Source organism: Pocillopora damicornis, chromosome 12 (genome assembly GCF_964200805.1).
Source record: "Pocillopora damicornis chromosome 12, jaPocDami1.2, whole genome shotgun sequence".
Lineage (NCBI taxonomy): Eukaryota > Metazoa > Cnidaria > Anthozoa > Scleractinia > Pocilloporidae > Pocillopora > Pocillopora damicornis.
This window is the reverse complement of record NC_142681.1, coordinates 16,042,992-16,061,569: the sequence shown is the minus strand read 5'-3', so window position 1 is coordinate 16,061,569 and position 18,578 is coordinate 16,042,992. Positions and strand designations below refer to the sequence as shown.

General features: G+C 39.8%; 1 protein-coding gene and 1 long non-coding RNA gene across 4 annotated transcripts in view; one reads left to right on the top strand and one right to left on the bottom strand.

Moving 5' to 3' along the window:
* Nucleotides 1–2,535: 2,535 nt before the first annotated feature.
* The window catches only part of LOC149036716 (uncharacterized), a 90,497-nt gene continuing 74,454 nt past the window's right edge, over nt 2,536–18,578 (bottom strand). The window contains exon 2 of the long non-coding RNA XR_016181745.1: nt 2,536–2,907. This is a non-coding gene — a long non-coding RNA (uncharacterized LOC149036716). The remainder of the gene's footprint in view (nt 2,908–18,578) is intronic.
* The window catches only part of LOC149036722 (tetratricopeptide repeat protein 28-like), a 7,603-nt gene continuing 5,387 nt past the window's right edge, over nt 16,363–18,578 (top strand). Inside the window, exon 1 of one of the 3 annotated variants that reach the window (XM_089189611.1) lies at nt 16,363–18,578. This exon is cut by the window's right edge and continues 237 nt beyond it. In XM_089189611.1, the coding sequence (XP_089045737.1) occupies nt 17,546–18,578 (1,033 nt within the window). In that variant the 5' untranslated portion in view covers nt 16,363–17,545. The other 2 variants (XM_089189613.1, XM_089189612.1) reach the window with 2 other exon arrangements.

Genomic DNA, 18,578 nt, shown 5'->3' with positions numbered 1-18,578 from the left:
TCCAGTAGAGAATGGTCACTTAATAAACAAAGAAAACAGCACACAGAAGAAAAGATTGCCTTTTGTCATGCAAAACCGCGCGGCTTTACCGAACCTCAAGAACACACTGATAAGAAAATGGCACCTTATTCAAAATTACACCGGAAAAAAAAATCATTAAAATAAACCCCGGTCAGATCTAATCTTTGAAGACAGAAGTTTAAAATCGCTTGCGGATGGCAGGAGTGTCATGCAGGCTCGTCAGTACCCGTCAACTTTTAACTGGCCACTTGGCCTCTTGTAATATGCACCTTGCGCGAAGCTTGTCGACGCTTTGATGCAGAAAAATCTTTGCAAATTAGGCTCTCGGCGCTGAAAATAAAAATGAAGGGCGTGATCGCATGAAGGTTTTTTCCGTACATTTCTCTGGTTGGTTCACCTCAACTCGTGTTACTCATCTTTTGAGCTGATTTCTTAGAAAGAAAGATTATCGAACAATTTTCTTTTAAACTTTCATTTAGTGTTCCTCGTCAATTTCTGTTTCGAAAATACAATAAAAAAAGATCGGTTACCGTGCTTTTCTAGGAAATTAAGTGGGCCAAACTTACCCCATTTATGCCTGTACTGGCACTAATCAAGCGCATCAATTCATCGGTTCACAGTGCTGGGGCTGGGAGGGCTTTTCGAGTAACTCTTGGAAAAACTTGATGGGCAGAAGTGTCGAGCACAGGGAACAAGTGGATATATAATTTGTGGGAAAATCACGCAAATTGAAATGACATCGACTCAAAACGTTCCCCGAGTCTTTCCTTTCAAGGTCGTAAATTTGCATCCTGGAGAAACGGGCAGGCTCTTAACTTTATCTTTTTTTTCTCTTCGAAGAGTTTTTTAAATTTCCCAATTTTAAAGGGGACAAATTGTACACCAAAATCATGCAAAAGAATTTCAGGTCACTCTACTCGTTCGAGAGCTAAAAGAGTATCGTTCCTCTTTACCCGGTCCATGGTTGATAACAATACCGTGTTCTCAGAATGCACGGGTACTCATTCCCCTGACTAAGTAATTTTTACACGCAGTATGAGATGCGCACTGCAAAACTGAGAAATCACCTTAATCACAAAATTGATACCACAAAGGTGTGGGATTTAGAATCTAGTATCGAATTCTCGTTCCATTATCCAAAGTATTTACGTGAGAATGATGATACCGTACTATGTCAGCAAAACAAAATTTTCCTCATTGAAATCTAGATATGACGTAAAATACCTTGATTTCAGCTTTGGAGCGAAGGACTACACAGCGTGGACATGACCAGCTACGCCAGAGGAAGAGATTGCACGTAAATGAGATAAGGCCTTGCTGCTGAGTGAATTTTAACAATTAAACTGACCCGTTTAAAATTATAACGCTACCAAGTTTGCGGTTCATTTTTCAGCTTTTACATGAAACTATTTACAGAGACAACTTTAAATCAAGTTTCCTTGAATACACCACGATGATGGGAGGTACCCAAGAGTAGGACCGGTGTGGCTGATAATACGTAAGCCGAAAAAAAACGTTTTCTCAGGGAAAATTACATATTTAGAGTTTACCTTTGAGCGATTATTCTGGTTTTTGCTTTTGTTTAGTTATCTTCCTTTAGACCTTTCATATGAAAATTTAATTGCAATCTCCAACCTAAAAATCAGACCGGAATTGGAACAAAAATGTGATAGGTCCTCCTCGACTATTTGATGCTCATCACATTTTAACAGAGGTGAAATAGACTACATTCGTTGATTATTACTAAGAACATTATGTAATAGAGTAGTCCGATCGTCCAGGTGAGTGGAGACCTGAGGAGAGCTGTTGTCGGTAGTGGTAACTACTGAAAACAGTCCTTCTCAGGATTACACTCACCCGGACGATCAGACAACACTCTACAATTTATGTATGGTCCCGAGGGAAACAGTTAGTTTTATTTTCCCGAGAGTCCTGATGAATATGATCAGGGGCACGTGACCAAGAATCAGCCAATCACAGTGATCGTTTTGTTGAGTTAAATTCTAGGTATATATCAATATCACATGTTACCCCCAGGTTCAAACCATTTATTGTATTAAGAACATTCTAACATGGCTTCTTGTCCTCTCTCTACCCATATCACTGGGTCTTTTGCAAAGGCGCAAGTACAACTTCAGGATTTTAACCCGACAATTGTGTATTCATTCTTTACCGATCTTTCTCTGGACTTTTTCAGCCACCTCCTCCACAGATAGACCACGCTCAAATGATAAGCTCCAGTCAATATGTTTGGGTTACCGTATTTACCCGTGTATAATACGCACTTTTTTTTTTATAAAAATAACCATCAAAATCACGGTGCGTATTATACACGGTTTCTATTGCTTTTTTAAGCACATCCTAATTTGCATACATTAAAAACACAACAAAGAAAGTAACAAAAGCCTAGTAGTAATTGGTCTTTATTAGCCAGTCAATATGTTTGGGTTACCCGGTGGCTGGTTAATTCAAGTTGTGAACGAGTCGCCACCACGTACAGTTAAATGTATTCGGTGTAAGGCAACTTTTCGAAACGTTTGTGGCTTTATACTCTGTATTTTATCCTTATCAATACAATCACGCCATCGATAAACAGATCAAAAACGTCAAAATTTTTATTGTGAACTTTCCTCGCTGATATCCCAGAAAATTCTTGGCATTACAGTCTCTTGTTTTGCAGTTGCTTTAATTTGCATTGGTCATTAACTACGTTTGTTTTTCTGTTAAAACGCCACTGTCTGGCGCAAGAAGATAAGTCAGTCTATAACACCGCGTGCTCTCAAAGAAACGTATTATAATTTTCTTTTATGAACTGTAACGTACCTTTTGAGCAGATAAGAGAAACAGATCATAGATATAGACTGGAGTTTCTGGTTCATTGGTAGTCTAAGATATAAAAATAAGTTGAGGAGTTAAGTCCAGAATAGCTAGGGTCTTAAAATGGCTCCTTAACAAGATTTGGTATGGGCTAAGAGTACTTGAGTACCCGCCCAAAAGATCAGAGTACGCCCTCTCATCAGATCTTGACGTTCATGATGTTTTCCTGTTTGCCTGATACTAGTTACTAGGAAAGTTACCTTATATTCACAATTACAGGCCTTCCCCAATACACTTCACTTGATCCATTAGTTAAAGGTTTCTGTGTGCGACAGATCCTTTTCGTGGAACTGATATTCCAGAGACTTATGGTGCGTAATATTTAAATAGACTCATTGCCAAGAATTTCAAGAGTTGATGTTATAGTGTTCCGCGGGTAGGGAGTTGACTTCTGCATTTACAGCAGATGTGTCTTGATGAATATTCAATGCCTGAAGCGATTTTACTGAATCATGGTCATTTGAATATGTTACGTCATTCGACACACGCAAAATTAGAATTTTATGTTCCATTTTTCTATCCTCAGAACAAATCATGTTTCCTTAACAGAAACGGTATATACCCGGCTTTAATTTCTTTTCAACTGAATTTGACTAAAACGAGGCTTAAGCTAGAAATATAAAAGCGGATGAAACGCCAGTGATAAAAGACGAAATTTTTGAAGCAACAATATTAATTTTGAGTACACTAATACCAAATGTTTTACATAAACAATAAACATGCCATTTCTCTCTAAATTTAGAGACTTGCGTCCATATCTCCACTATACTTTGTAAGTTAAATTCTTCACTTTTATTTTACATATTTTCGCGATCAGAATTTAGCGTCTTAACTTAAATGAAAGAAATCAGACAAAAATCGTAACATGTGTCGAGCCCGCGTTTTTTTCTTTTGATTTTAGATAGTTTACATTTTGTTATTCCGACCTATCAGCAGATAGCTTGTTCCGTCATCTTTCACACCCCCTATTGCCACATCATAGTTACTGATATTATTTGGTGCTACTCCAGCAACACCGAAACCAACCCAACCTGTGGTTCTTACTTCCACCATAAACTCCAGTCTGTCTGCGAACTCATAGTAGTTGTAGGAAACATTGTAATTTCCTTTGTCATCCAGTATGATCATGTTGGAATACATGTTATACATACTGCTACTTTTTGTGGAAGCCACAAACAGCGCTAAAATACACAACTGTACAACGGCCATTTTCTTCGTCAAAGATCGGCCTCGCCTTCACTGAGGAACAGTAGCCTTGAATGACCGTGCATTTTTGTAATTGTCCGTTTTATAGCCTTTTTTCTAATTACTTTTGTAGCCAATATCTGTCGGTGGTGTATTTTGTATTTTTACTTTTGTTTTGGCTTCAAAACAAGCTAAGTGCGATAACAGAGAACAGGAAGCAGCAATTAGAGGAAAAAAAAGATATGCGAAGAGAATATTCAAGTGGAAAGTTTTCAGTGATAACAGGATGGGAAACCAAGGAAATCAGTTGTTTTCTGAATGAGATATTTCCTTTTACGGTGAATCTGAAGAGATCAAAATTGAATCATGCAAAAGCTGGAAGAATTTGTTAACTTAATCAGATGAGCACGGAGATCTCAACTACTATTCCGATAAAGGGAAGTGATAAACTGCAAGCGAATGAAGTGAAAGAAAGGTAGAAAATACATAGGTAAAAAATTGACATCTTAACCAGCTGAAAATTAGCCAATGATATCTGAGAAATATCCAAAAGGCAAAATCTATCTAAATTTAGGCGATTGGTCGTTAATTTTGGACCTACTTATAACACATAACCGCTGTTCTTTAAGCGTGAGTCCAGCATTGGAACAGTATTGGTCAAGTAAGATAAATTAATCAACTACCTTCGCTTTCAACCAATATCGATGCAAAGTTTCCCCACTTTGAATACGCATGTACTTGACTTAACGTTTAAATATGTCAGTTGTCAATATATCTGATGACTCCTAAGTTCAGGAAATTTAATCAAGCCACGTCACTGTTTGTTTATTTTGAAAAATGTAGTCTCGCTTTATAAAGTTTCTCATTTTGCAATCAGCGTCACCGACTTCTTTCGATTATGTGACCTCTGCGTTAATTTCAAAATCGACTTGATTACTCGGCATTTTTGCGAGGGACCGGCGTCTGCTCAGGGCACACCAAAAGGGCAACTAAATGTCATCTTTTAAAAATAAATTAATCACCCTGCCTTAGAGACCTAAGCAGCATGATATTTGTCTTCGTTCAGCCGTAACGAACAAACGGCTTCTTCATTTTTGTAATGTAGCAAAGGCAGTAACAAAAAACCGTTTTGTTACTGCCTTGAAATTGTGAGTTTTGATTTGAGGTTACTGTCACCAAGATCCGGTCAAATTTCCAAACTTTCATTTCATTTACTCTTTATTTAGAGAAAACACTGAAACTAAATTTGCTGGGGAAAAAAACTTTTTAAAACTTTTGTTCCATACTTTATAAGTTTTTCAGTGATATATAGTTTTTATGGTTTCTTTGAAAGTAGGGCGCGTCGAACAATTTTTCAAATTTTTTTTTTTCCAAAATGTTTCCTTGTTTCCTTACATTTCGATGTTTACTGTGCATTTTGTTGCATATTTGTCGTCTTCACTTGAACTCTCTCGACGAGGCCGTACAGTTCATGATCATCAAGGCAGGCAAAGCGCTAGTTCCTCTTTTTCTTCCTTCTTGTTCCTCACTGAGGAGGGGGGACGGAAGCCAAACCTCAGATCAAAACTTAGCACATTTTTCTCCAATTCCGATATTTATCACTTATACTTGAAATTACTTTGCGAGTATTGGGAAAACTGTGAGTTTGAAATGTTTTCAAATTGCGCCGGTAAATATTAAAAGTGTGACGTCCCAACAAGCTGTGTTTACATACTCTCATCTAAACTAACCAGTTGACCTATGAGAGCGTGCGAACTATCTCGATTATTTTATAACCATCACTAGTTACAAAAGTGTGACGTGCAAAACCGAATTACAGTCACTTGGCTTTTTTAGTAGTTTTGCCTTTGATCATGCAAATCACACCTGCTAGAAAATGAAAAGTTCACGAAGACAATGAGTCCATTATCACGCAAAGATAGCTTAGCGTTAAAAAAAATAGACTGAGGTTGTACTGTGGTCGATCTTGTGATGAAAATCAAACCTTTCAAAGGGTAAACACTGAAACCTGACATTTCCTGTTGAAAAAGAATAACACTTTTCATTTTTCATGTTCAATTACATCATGAGTGATAAAAGTGTGACGTGCGAAACCAAAATACTGTGTACTTATTGATGGAGTGGTAGGGGCGCAGCGAGGTCCTTTCTTCATGACCCTGAGCTTAATATTTTCTTCACTGGCCCCACCAAATTCGGTCAATAAGCATTTTATCATATGACCGCTAACTGTTAAAAATTTCAACCTAAATGGAACGCGATAGACGGGTATACGGGCACACAAGAAGTATGCAATTTAAAACTTTTCCCTTTATTTCGATAAGCCCAGAGGGGGGAAGGGAATAACCTAAACACACGTGATCTGGATACCTAAAACACTGTGACAGCGGAAGTTAGGAAGGTTGGGAAAAGTAATTCGTTATTTTTGTTGTTTCATTTTGAAAGCATCAGCCACACTGTCAACATCTTGGTAAGTGCGATTGAAAATCTTTCCTAGTCACTCGGTTTTTATCAGCTTTAGTTATTTAGTAACTGTAGAGAGGTAAGGCACTTATGGCAAAGCCCAGTACCTACTTTTTTGATCTTTATGTTTGCGATACGTCACGTTTCGAGTGTTAGCCCTTCGTTAAAGGGGTTGATGGCGCGATTGAATAGTCACCACGGCGAAATAAATTGGTTTTACGGCAACTTTTTCAAATCTCTGTGGCTTTATACCGTATGATTTATCCTCATTAACTAAAATAAGGTTATTGAGTATTGTACAATTTGAGAAATTGATGATCATAAAACTGGATTGTCCCACGTTGATATAGGAAATCCGTAGTGCTTCATTACGTGGTACTCCGGTGGCTACGATCTCCACTAGCTATTAACTTGACACTTTTTAGGAGGGTTTAACGATCGATTCCAAGATTGCGGTAGACTCCAATTGAATCTCCGTTTTCTACTTGTACACAAATGTTTCATGGTCGAGATACTATTCGCTTAAGTTTTTAGATACTAGCGGCGGGTTCTACGGTACATATGTTTCTAAACGCCGTAATCCCTTTCTTTTTTCTGTCTGTTTAAGCGCCAGTCTCGCATAAGAAGATAAGTCATGACGCTGCGCACTCATGAAGAGAGATGTTTTAATTTTGTCAGAGAAACTAAAACTTTCTTAAATTCACTGTTATTGCATACAGAGTATAAGTGTACTTTTGCGTTGAACGGATGCTTCATATCCTCACCGTATAATCGCTTTCTTCAAACCGTTATGGTTTCATACAATATATTTCAACCTCATTATAACTAAGATTGTTCGGCATTGTTTAGTTTGAGAAACTGATGGTTTCCACAATCACGTGATCAAAAACTAACTTCAATCCTATATTAAGGCATATTTATAATGCAGAATGTCTTTTACCGATGTCAGCAGTGGCGGCCAAAGCTCACTTCTCGAGGAAACGCAAACGATTAATTCATGAAAGCGTCACGCGTTGTGTGACTTGGTGCTAAGTTACGAAAGTTGAACATGTTATAAACAGAGGAAGATGTTTCATTTTTGGACGCTAAAATCCGTCATTAGTCAGAAAAGTGTAACAAGCTCAACCGAAATACAGTCACTCAGTTTTTTTTTTAGCAATTCTGGTTTCGATCATGTAAATCACACCCGCTAGAAAATTAAAAGTTCACGAAGACAATAAGTCGATTGTCACGCAAAGATAGGTTACCGTTTAAAGAAAGAAACTTAGGTTGTATTGTGATCAATCTTGTGATGTAAATGAAAGCTTTAAAAGAATCAACACTTAAGCTTGTCGTTCCCCATGAAAAATAGAATAACACTCCTCATTTTTCATGTTCAATTACATCATTAGGGATAAAAGTGTGACATACAAACCCAAATACTGTGTACTTATTGATTGAGAGGTAGGAGCGTAGCAAGGTCCTTGCTTCGTGACCGAGAGCCTAATATTTTCCCGTCCGGCCCAACAAAACTCAGTCAATAAACATTTTATCATATGACCACTAACTGTTGAAAATTTCGACCTAAATAGGACGCGATAGACAGGCATACGAGCACAAATCTTTTGTTTGTTTGTTTGTTTTTTTGTCCAGCGGCGAATTCTAAAATACATATTTTTCTAAACGCCGTAATCCGTTTTTTTCTCTGTTTAAGCGCCAGAGTCTCGAGTAAGAAGATAAGTCATGACGCTGCGCGCTCAAGAAGAGAAATGTTTTAATCTCTTGATAGAAAGACTTTTCTTTCTTAAATTCAATGTTACTGCATACATAGTATAGGCGTACTTTTCCGTTGATCGGATGCTTCATATCTCTACCGTTAAACGGCTTTCTTAAAACCGTTAAGGTTTTATACAATATATTTCAACCTCATTATAACTAAGATTGTTCAGTATCGTTTAGTTCGAGAAACTGATGGTTTCCACAATCACGTGATCAAAAACTAAAATCAATCCTATATCAAGACATATTTATAATGCAATGGTTATAGAGTGTGACGTACGAAACCGAAATTTATTCGTTTGAGATGGAACACTTAAATCTTCGGAGTAAATGTTGATTCGTCCCCCAGATCCCCCTCTCATTAATTCGCCATTAGTATTCGAATTCCGTTTTGAATTTTCGAAAGTTGCATGAAAACTGGGGAGTATAACTCTCACTATCTTCTGCAAGGTTAGAGATATATTTATGATTTGTACTAACACTTCGTCAAATGAGAATCACTAGTTCACGTCTCGTACATAATGAATCACTTCAGGAAAAAAAAAACATACCATTTTAATCTTTTTCTCGATCGTATTTGATAATTGATCAGATCCTATTCTCAGTAATTTTGTTAAATACTTTTAATCACAGTTTTCATTTTTCCTAATCACAAATTGGCAGTAACAGTGTTTGATAGACGGTCTTAATCTTAATAAGATTAACCGTGAGCCGTAAAACGGCCAAAAAAATTAGCAGTTAAACACTTTTCTGGTAAAAATTTATGGAACGAGTTGTTAAACATTTCTGGTAACAACTCATGGAATGATTTTAACCGTTACTCGTAAAATGGCCAAACTTTTAACCGTTAGCCGTAAAAGCCATCACCCCGAAAACGAAATTTCTCCGCATTTCGAGAAATCAGGTAATGTTGACATCAATACTAAATTAAACGGGAAGCAAGCTTGTCAAGCTGGCAATTGTTTGTTATTTTTAAAGACATGGAAGAACCTAAGCCATATATAATTTTTATCATTCAAATGATCGCTGGGTGTTATTGCCCTCTAGTTGCAAGTTTCTGGCGATTGTCTGAGGAAAAGAGGAAACAAAAAGGTTGAAAAGCACTATTGCCATTAGGAGTTTTCAGGAAAGTCCCTTCCGGATGCGCGGATCCTACAGCGTAACTGTAGTCCAGTCCATTTCCCCCACCTCTCTTCCCTTCTCAAAAGAAATATGAAGGACTATTAAGTATAACTATTGATTATCTCTGAAAGTCAAGCTACCTCCTCATTTACTTGTTGCCATATTTCAGTCATTGGATTAACACCTTCAAAGGTAAGACCAGTGATGTGGTTATGTTCAAGCAAATTACAGATCCACTCCGTCCGTTTTCTTTCTTTTTTTATTTTTTTTTTATCAATTATCTCAGTTGCTATTTTTGTCTTCGATCATGCAAATCACACCCTCAAGAAGATGAAAAGTTCACGTGTACAATGGGTCAGTTTTTACGCACAGATAGCTTACTGTTTAAAGACAGAAGCTTTAGTTGTACGCTCAATCTTATCGATCTCGTGATGCAAATCCTAACGAACTAAAAGGGATGAACACTAAAGCCTGGCGTTTTCGAATAAACAAAGTAAGATGTGTCATTTTTGGATGCTCAAATCCATCATTAGTTAGAAAAGTGTGACGTGCCAAACCAAAATACGGTCACTAAGTTTTTTTAGTATTTTTGGCTTCGATCATGCGAATCACACCCGCTAGAAAATGAAAAGTTCACGAAGACAATCAGTCCATTATCACGCAAAGATAGCTTAGCGTTAAAAAGGAAACTTAGGATCGATCTGTTCCACGTTCAATTACATCGTGTGTGACAAAAGTTGGACGTACAAAACCGAAATACTGTGTTCTTATAAACTGAGTGGTAGGGCCGGAATGAATTTATTTGGCTCGGGGTCATGACTTATGGACCGAGCGCAGCGAGGCTCAAGCTTCATCACCCAGAGCCAAATATTTTCTCCACTGGCCCCACTAAATTCGGTCAATAAGCATTTTATCACATGACCACTGACCATTTTCAACGTTAATGGGAAGCGATAGACGGGCATGCGAACGCACAAAAAATATGCAATTTTATTTCGAGTAGCCTAGAGCGGGAGGGGAATAATCGAAAACACACGTGATCTAGATACCTAAAACGCCGTGACAGCGGAAGTTCGGAAGGTTGAGAAAAGTGCGGGGTGTAATTCAATATTTTCGTTGTTTCATTTTGAAAGCATCAGCCACATTGTCAACATCTTGGTAAGTGCGATTGAAAATCTTTCCTATTTACTCGGTTTTTATCAGCCTTAGTCATTTTGTAACTGTAGAGAGGTAAGGCTCTCATGGCAAAGCCCTGTAGCTGCTTTTTCGAACTTTGTTTTTGCAATATGTAGTTATGTCTCGTTTCGAGCGTTAGCCCTTCATTTAAGCGGTTGATGGCGCCATTGAATCGCCACCACAGTGAAATAAGTTCGTTATCCAGCGGTCTTCTCAAATCTCTGTAGCTTTATACCGTTTAATTTATCCTTTATTGTCCTTTACAATGAATTTCCGGTGACTAAATAGGCATTAACACCAACATAACTGTAAGGGGATAGATTAAGGGTAATTCGGCCAAATCTTGCAGGCTTTTCTTTTTATCCAGAAGTTTAGTGACATCACCTTGGAAAGGTAAATGCAATCGACGGTAGGGTATCATGTGGAAAATTGTGTGATCATCTCGATAATGAACCAAAAGAACGGTGTTTCAATAAAATCGAGCGAGGGAATTTCCAGTACAAACATTTTGGACGGTACATTATTTAAACTGTCGAATAGTTCTCGAGAAAACTAGAGCAATTTTCTCATTAATCATTCTTGTATTATTCATGAATAAGAAATAAAATAGAGTGATCCTAATGGTCTGCATTGCACATACGTTTTGACAGCCGGTTTAACAAAATCAATAAACTAAGAATGGGGAAACTAGAACTTATATTGTAGACTATTCCTTTCTGATTCCTTTCTGATTTCTTTTGATTTCCATGGATTTTTAATTAGCTGAATTTGTATTTTATTCTTGTCTTTTTTGTTTGTTTTTAATCAAAGCGAATAATGCCTCAAAAATAAATCAGCGAGTCAGGCTATGACACATGGCAGCAGTTTGTTTCCTTTGAGAAAAGGTAGCTTCCTTACCTCACAATACATGATATAACCAAGCCTCTTATTCTTCAATCTTCTTCATTGATTGAATCAATGAGCTTCATTATCAATTAAGAAGGGAATCTCTTTTCCCATTTCTTTCTGTTTCCGGTTTCCTAATTATCTAGAAAGTTGAGACACTGGGAAGAGAAATTTTTTTAGTTTCCTCATATGATTAGAAAGACCAGAAGTTCTAGTTCGATCACAAATCCTGTGACAAATTCTTAGTAACAATGAAACTTTTTGATTTTCAAATATGAATGTAGTTTAAGTCAGGCACAACTGTCTATCACCTGAGTGAAATGTGAACAAAGGTAGAAAAAACTGAATATTAAAACCAAAACTCTTAGTAATTTATTTTTTTTTTATGCGATTATCATTTGGTATCTATTTGTTTATAACCTGTATGAGCTTTCTTGACATTGATTTATTATATTCCAATTGTAACTGTTTTAAAACTACAATTAATTCCTTTGTCATTCCTTTAAGGCCATTTGCGGATAATCTTTAAGTTCTCTTTGAAGTTTGTAAGACTTTTCACTAATCTTCAGACTGCTCCAACATCGAGGATGTACATAATAGATTTTTGGCTTTTAACGTTCACTCACAAAAAGATGAAAGACAGAAATCGGTAGGAATATGATTCAACCTAAGGGCAAAATGTTTCTTTTACATCACGTGACGAGATGAAGGAACCAAAAAACCTAGGTCAAAGTATAATATATAGATTTAGCCAAGCCTAAAAGCGGAGCTCGTATTTTTTTTTTCCCCCGCACGTCTCAAGGGCACAACGCCTTGCCCCGGCCAGGACTAGAACCCGGGTCGCCCAACTCGCAGCCCAGTGCACTGACCACTGAACTACTGGACAAAGCCGTGGCGTTGGCGTGCCCGCGGTACAGTTGACCACGCATGTTAAAAGAAGCACCTTGTACGGTCGTACGGTCGAACAGTCGTACATCCAAATTTTTTCGGCTTGATGGGCTACTACTATTTTGCATAATTTTGGGGCTACGCTCTGCGAGCTCCGCTACTATTTACGACAGTGACCCAGTGAGTTAAGTCTAGTTTCTACGGTTCGCTTACCTGCGAGTTAACAAGGTTGATGTACTTCAACACGGAAGCTGAGTCAGTTCAGAAGTAAACTTGGTCTGCTGTCATTTCCAATTCTTCTCGAATAATTCTGGAGAGCCTTACGCAATAACACTGACTGTCAGTTCCAATATTGGAATTGAAATTTCATGTATGGGACTTGCTTCTTCCATGACAAATGCACAGTGAACTTGGTTAATGACATTTTTCAAACGGAAGTAAACGACGGCTGAAATTCATTATCATGGCCAATTTACATTGTCAACTCAGTTGGTAAAACCAAATATTTTTTTAATACCCCACCAAAGTTTCTTCAAAAACTTACCCCGTTGTTTATAGAAACTATGCATGTGGAAAGTTCTCATTGCAAAAGTTAAGATAAAGTCTGTCAGTTTTTTTCATCTTTGTCCAATGACTTTAAAGTCATGTAATGTTCTGCAAAAATCCCAACTTGAGGAAAATGAAAGGTTACCAACCGACTTCTTCACTTTTTTCTTTTGTTTTTTTTGTTTTTAAGTGGATATTGTGAATTCTAACTCTTTCAGCTTGTTACAAATAGCTTCCGGGTGTAATCGACCCAGCCCGTTTTTATAACTTAACATGTGTGTTCCTGTTTGAAGTGACTCGTTATTAATCAAGATTATCGACCTGTTAGTATTGTGTTACTAAAAATAATGTTTCCCTCATAACAGTTGAGGATTGCAATGGAAACCTAACAGCAGAAGCCATGACACCTTTCATGAGCCTCGCCTTATTTGTTTCCCTGTTCTTGCTCAACTCAGATCGCATTCAGAAAGCCATTGAGATATGCAGCGAATGTTTGATTTTGCTAAATGGCACCGATCAAAACAGCAAAGACCAATTTGATTCAGTACTGCTACAATTTTACAGCGACATCTATACCGTTCTTTTCAGCGCTTATCGTCATATCTCTGACTACATAAATGCAGAAAGATACGGTAGGAAACTGTTTGACTTATACAGAGGGTATGGAATTACGCTTTATAAACTTGGCGAAAGCCTAAAAGCAAAGGAATATTTTGAGAGAGCCCTTGCCATCACAACTGAAATTGGCGACAGAGGAGGGGAAGCATCATGTTATGGAAACCTAGGTACTGTTTTTAGGTCGCTTGGCCGATACGACAAGGCTGAAGAGTATCTCCAAAAAGCGCTTGTCATCAGAACTGAAATTGGCGACAGAGAAGGGGAGGCAGCTGACTACGGAAACCTAGGTACTGTGTTTCTGTCCGTTAGCCAATACGACAAGGCTGAAGAGTATCTCCAAAAAGCGCTTGTCATCAGAACTGAAATTGGCTACAGACGAGGTGAAGCATCATGTTATGGAAACCTAGGTACTGTGTTTCAGTCGCTTGGCCAATACGACAAGGCTGAAGAGTATCACCAAAAAGCGCTTGTCATCAGAACTGAAATTGGCGACAGAGAAGGGGAGGCAGCTGACTACGGAAACCTAGGTACTGTGTTTCAGTCGCTTGGCCAATACGACAAGACTGAAGAGTATCTCCAAAAAGCGCTTGTCATCAGAACTGAAATTGGCGACAGAGAAGGGGAGGCAGCTGACTACGGAAACCTAGGTACTGTGTTTCAGTCGCTTGGCCAATACGACAAGGCTGAAGAGTATCTCCAAAAAGCGCTTGTCATCACAACTGAAATTGGCGACAGACGAAGTGAAGCAACATGTTCTGGAAACCTAGGTACTGTGTTTCAGTCGCTTGGCCAATACGACAAGGCTGAAGAGTATCACCAAAAAGCGCTTGTCATCACAACTGAAATTGGCGACAGACGAGGGGAAGCATCATCTTATGGAAACTTAGGTACTGTTTTTAGGTCACTTGGCCAATACGACAAGGCTGAATAGTATCTCCAAAAAGCGCTTGTCATCAGAACTGAAATTGGCGACAGAAAAGGGGAGGCAGCTGACTACGGAAACCTAGGTACTGTGTTTCAGTCGCTTGGCCAATACGACAAGGCTGAAGAGTATCTCCAAAAACCGCTTGTCATCACAACTGAAATTGGCGACAGAGAAGGGCAGGCAGCTGACTACGGAAACCTAGGTACTGTGTTTCTGTCCGTTAGCCAATACGACAAGGCTGAAGAGTATATCCAAAAAGCGCTTGTCATCACAACTGAAATTGGCGACAGACGAGGGGAAGCATCATGTTATGGAAACCTAGGTACTGTTTTTAGGTCGCTTAGCCAATACGACAAGACTGAAGAGTATCTCCAAAAAGCGCTTGTCATCAGAACTGAAATTGGCGACAGACGAGGGGAAGCATCATGTTATGGACACCTAGGTACTGTGTTTCAGTCGCTTGGCCAATACGACAAGGCTGAAGAGTATCTCCAAAAAGCGCTTGTCATCAGAACTGAAATTGGCGACAGAGAAGGAGAGGCAACTAACTATGGAAACCTAAGTACTGTGTTTCTGTCCGTTGGCCAATACGACAAGGCTGAAGAGTATCTCCAAAAAGCGCTTGTCATCACAACTGAAATTGGCGACAGACGAGGGGAAGCATCATGTTATGGAAACCTAGGTACTGTTTTTAGGTCGCTTGGCCAATACGACAAGGCTGAAGAGTATCTCCAAAAAGCGCTTGTCATCAGAACTAAAATTAGCGACAGAGAAGGGGAGGCAGCTGACTACGGAAACCTAGGTACTGTGTTTCTGTCCGTTGGCCAATACGACAAGGCTGAAGAGTATCTCCAGAAAGCGCTTGTCATCACAACTGAAATTGGCGAAAGACGAGGGGAAGCATCATGTTATGGAAACCTAGGTACTGTGTTTCTGTCCGTTGGCCAATACGACAAGGCTGAAGAGTATCTCCAAAAAGCGCTTGTCATCAGAACTGAAATTGGCGACAGAGAAGGGGAGGCAGCTGACTACGGAAACCTAGGTACTGTGTTTCTGTCCGTTGGCCAATACGACAAGGCTAAAGAGTATCTCCAAAAAGCGCTTGTCATCAGAACTGAAATTGGCGACAGAGAAGGGAAGGCAGCTGACTACGGAAACCTAGGTACTGTGTTTCTGTCCGTTGGCCAATACGACAAGGCTGAAGAGTATCTCCAGAAAGCGCTTCTCATCAGAACTGAAACTGGCGACAGACGAGGGGAAGCATCATGTTATGGAAAGCTAGGTACTGTGTTTCAGTCGCTTGGCCAATACGACAACTCTGAAGAGTATCTCCAAAAAGCGCTTGTCATCAGAACTGAAATTGGCGACAGACGAGGGGAAGCATCATCTTATGGAAACCTAGGTACTGTCTTTCAGTCGCTTGGCCAATACGACAAGGCTGAAGAGTATCTCCAAAAAGCGCTTCTCATCACAACTGAAATTGGCGACAGACGAGGGGAAGCATCATGTTATGGAAACCTAGGTAATGTTTTTAGGTCGCTTGGCCAATACAACAAGGCTAAAGAGTATCTCCAAAAAGCGCTTGTCATCAGAACTAAAATTAGCGACAGAGAAGGGGAGGCAGCTGACTACGGAAACCTAGGTACTGTGTTTCTGTCCGTTGGCCAATACGACAAGGCTGAAGAGTATCTCCAGAAAGCGCTTGTCATCACAACTGAAATTGGCGAAAGACGAGGGGAAGCATCATGTTATGGAAACCTAGGTACTGTGTTTCTGTCCGTTGGCCAATACGACAAGGCTGAAGAGTATCTCCAAAAAGCGCTTGTCATCAGAACTGAAATTGGCGACAGAGAAGGGGAGGCAGCTGACTACGGTAACCTAGGTACTGTGTTTCAGTCGCTTGGCCAATACGACAAGGCTGAAGAGTATCTCCAAAAAGCGCTTGTCATCAGAACTGAAATTGGCGACAGAGGAGGGGAGGCAGCTGACTATGGAAACCTAGGTACTGTGTTTCAGTCGCTTGGCCAATACGACAAGGCTGAAGAGTATCTCCAAAAAGCGCTTGTCATCAGAACTGAAATTGGCGACAGAGGAGGGGAGGCAGCTGACTACGGAAACCTAAATACTGTGTTTCAGTCGCTTGGCCAATACGACAAGGCTGAAGAGTATCTCCAAAAAGCGCTTCTCATCAGAACTGAAATTGGTGACAGAGAAGGGCAGGCAACTAACTATGGAAACCTAGGTACTGTGTTTCTGTCCGTTGGCCAATACGACAAGGCTGAAGAGTATCACCAAAAAGCGCTTGTCATCATAACTGAAACTGGCGACAGAGAAGGGGAAGCATTATGTTATGGAAACCTAGGTACTGTGTTTCAGTCGCTTGGCCAATACGACAAGGCTGAAGAGTATCTCCAAAAAGCGCTTGTCATCACAACTGAAATTGGCGACAGACGAAGTGAAGCAACATGTTATGGAAACCTAGGTACTGTGTTTCAGTCGCTTGGCCAATACGACAAGGCTCAAGAGTATCTCCAAAAAGCGCTTGTCATCAGAACTGAAATTGGCGACAGAGGAGGGGAGGCAGCTGACTACGGAAACCTAGGTACTGTGTTTCAGTCGCTTGGCCAATACGACAAGGCTGAAGAGTATCTCCAAAAAGCGCTTGTCATCAGAACTGAAATTGGCGACAGACGAGGGGAGGCAACTGACTACGGAAACCTTGGAAACTTGTTTAGAACTGTTGGTGATTTTGAAGCCTCGGAAGTACGCTTGGAGAAAGCTTTATTCATATCCAGAGATATTGGAGATGGAAGAGGAGAGTTTGAAATCCTCCGAAGCTACGCCGTTTTGTATTTATATCAAGATAAAATCAAAGACTCTCTGTCGTGTCTTCACCTGTGCATTGAAAAGTATGAGGAGCTGAGATATTTCTTGGGCGCCAATGATCAGTTTAAAACATCATTTCTGGAGAACACAGGAATATTCCCCTACAAGCTGCTTTGTACTTTGCTTTGTGACACCGGAAATGTTCACGATGCTCTTTATGTTGAGGAGTTGGGTCGAGCTAGAGGCCTATCAGACTTAATGGCAGAGAAGTACTCGGTTGAAACGCACATCTCTGCTAATCGACAATCTTGGTTTGGCATTGAGGACATTTTAAGAAAGAAAAGAAACTGTACTTGTCTGTACATTTCTTATTTTCAGAATCGTCTGCATTTGTGGATCTTGAAAACAAGTGGAGTCCTTCACTATAGAAGAGTATCCCCAGAAGAGAATCTAGTTCAGGCTGGGTTACCCAAAGATTTTTCTTTGAGTCAATTTTTGGATTATAATTTCCGGAGTTTTGGTATTTTGCCCACTAAAGATTGTGAAGATCGGTCTTTAAATACGATTAAATTGCAACCTCTCTCCCCCGCGCAAAAGAGCTCAGCAAGATTGCGACTTGTGGAGGAGGACGAGGACGAGGACGAGGACGAGAAAGTGATTTCAAGTCTATACTTGTGTTACAAAATGTTCATTGCCCCCGTTTATGATTTGCTTGATGAGCCTGAAGTCATTATTGTTCCTGACCGCAGGTTGTACAAAGTTCCCTTTGCTGCCCTGAGTGAAAAGGAGGGAGCCGAATACTTGTCAGAGACTCATAAGATCCGTATCATTCCTTCGTTGACAACACTCAAGAACATTCAAGATAGTCCAGAGGACTATCACAGCAACACTGGTGCCTTGGTAATAGGCAATCCCAAGGTTAATTGGCTGCAACCATTGCCAGGTGCAAGAAAGGAAGCGGAGATGGTCGGACGACTGGTGGGTGTTCCGCCTCTAGTTGAAGAGAAAGCAACGAAGCAGGCGGTACTTGAGCGGATAAGTTCAGTGAGCTTGATACATTTTGCTGCCCATGGTAACGCGGAAAGAGGGGAAATTGCACTCTCCCCCATTCCCACTCCCAACAGTCAAGACGCTATCCCACCGAAGGAAGCTTACATGTTGACGATGGCTGATGTCTCACGAGTGAAAGTCAGAGCTAAACTGGTGGTACTTAGCTGCTGTCACAGTGGAAGTGGAGAGATAAGAGCCGAGGGAGTCATAGGAATTGCCCGTGCGTTCTTAGGATCCGGTG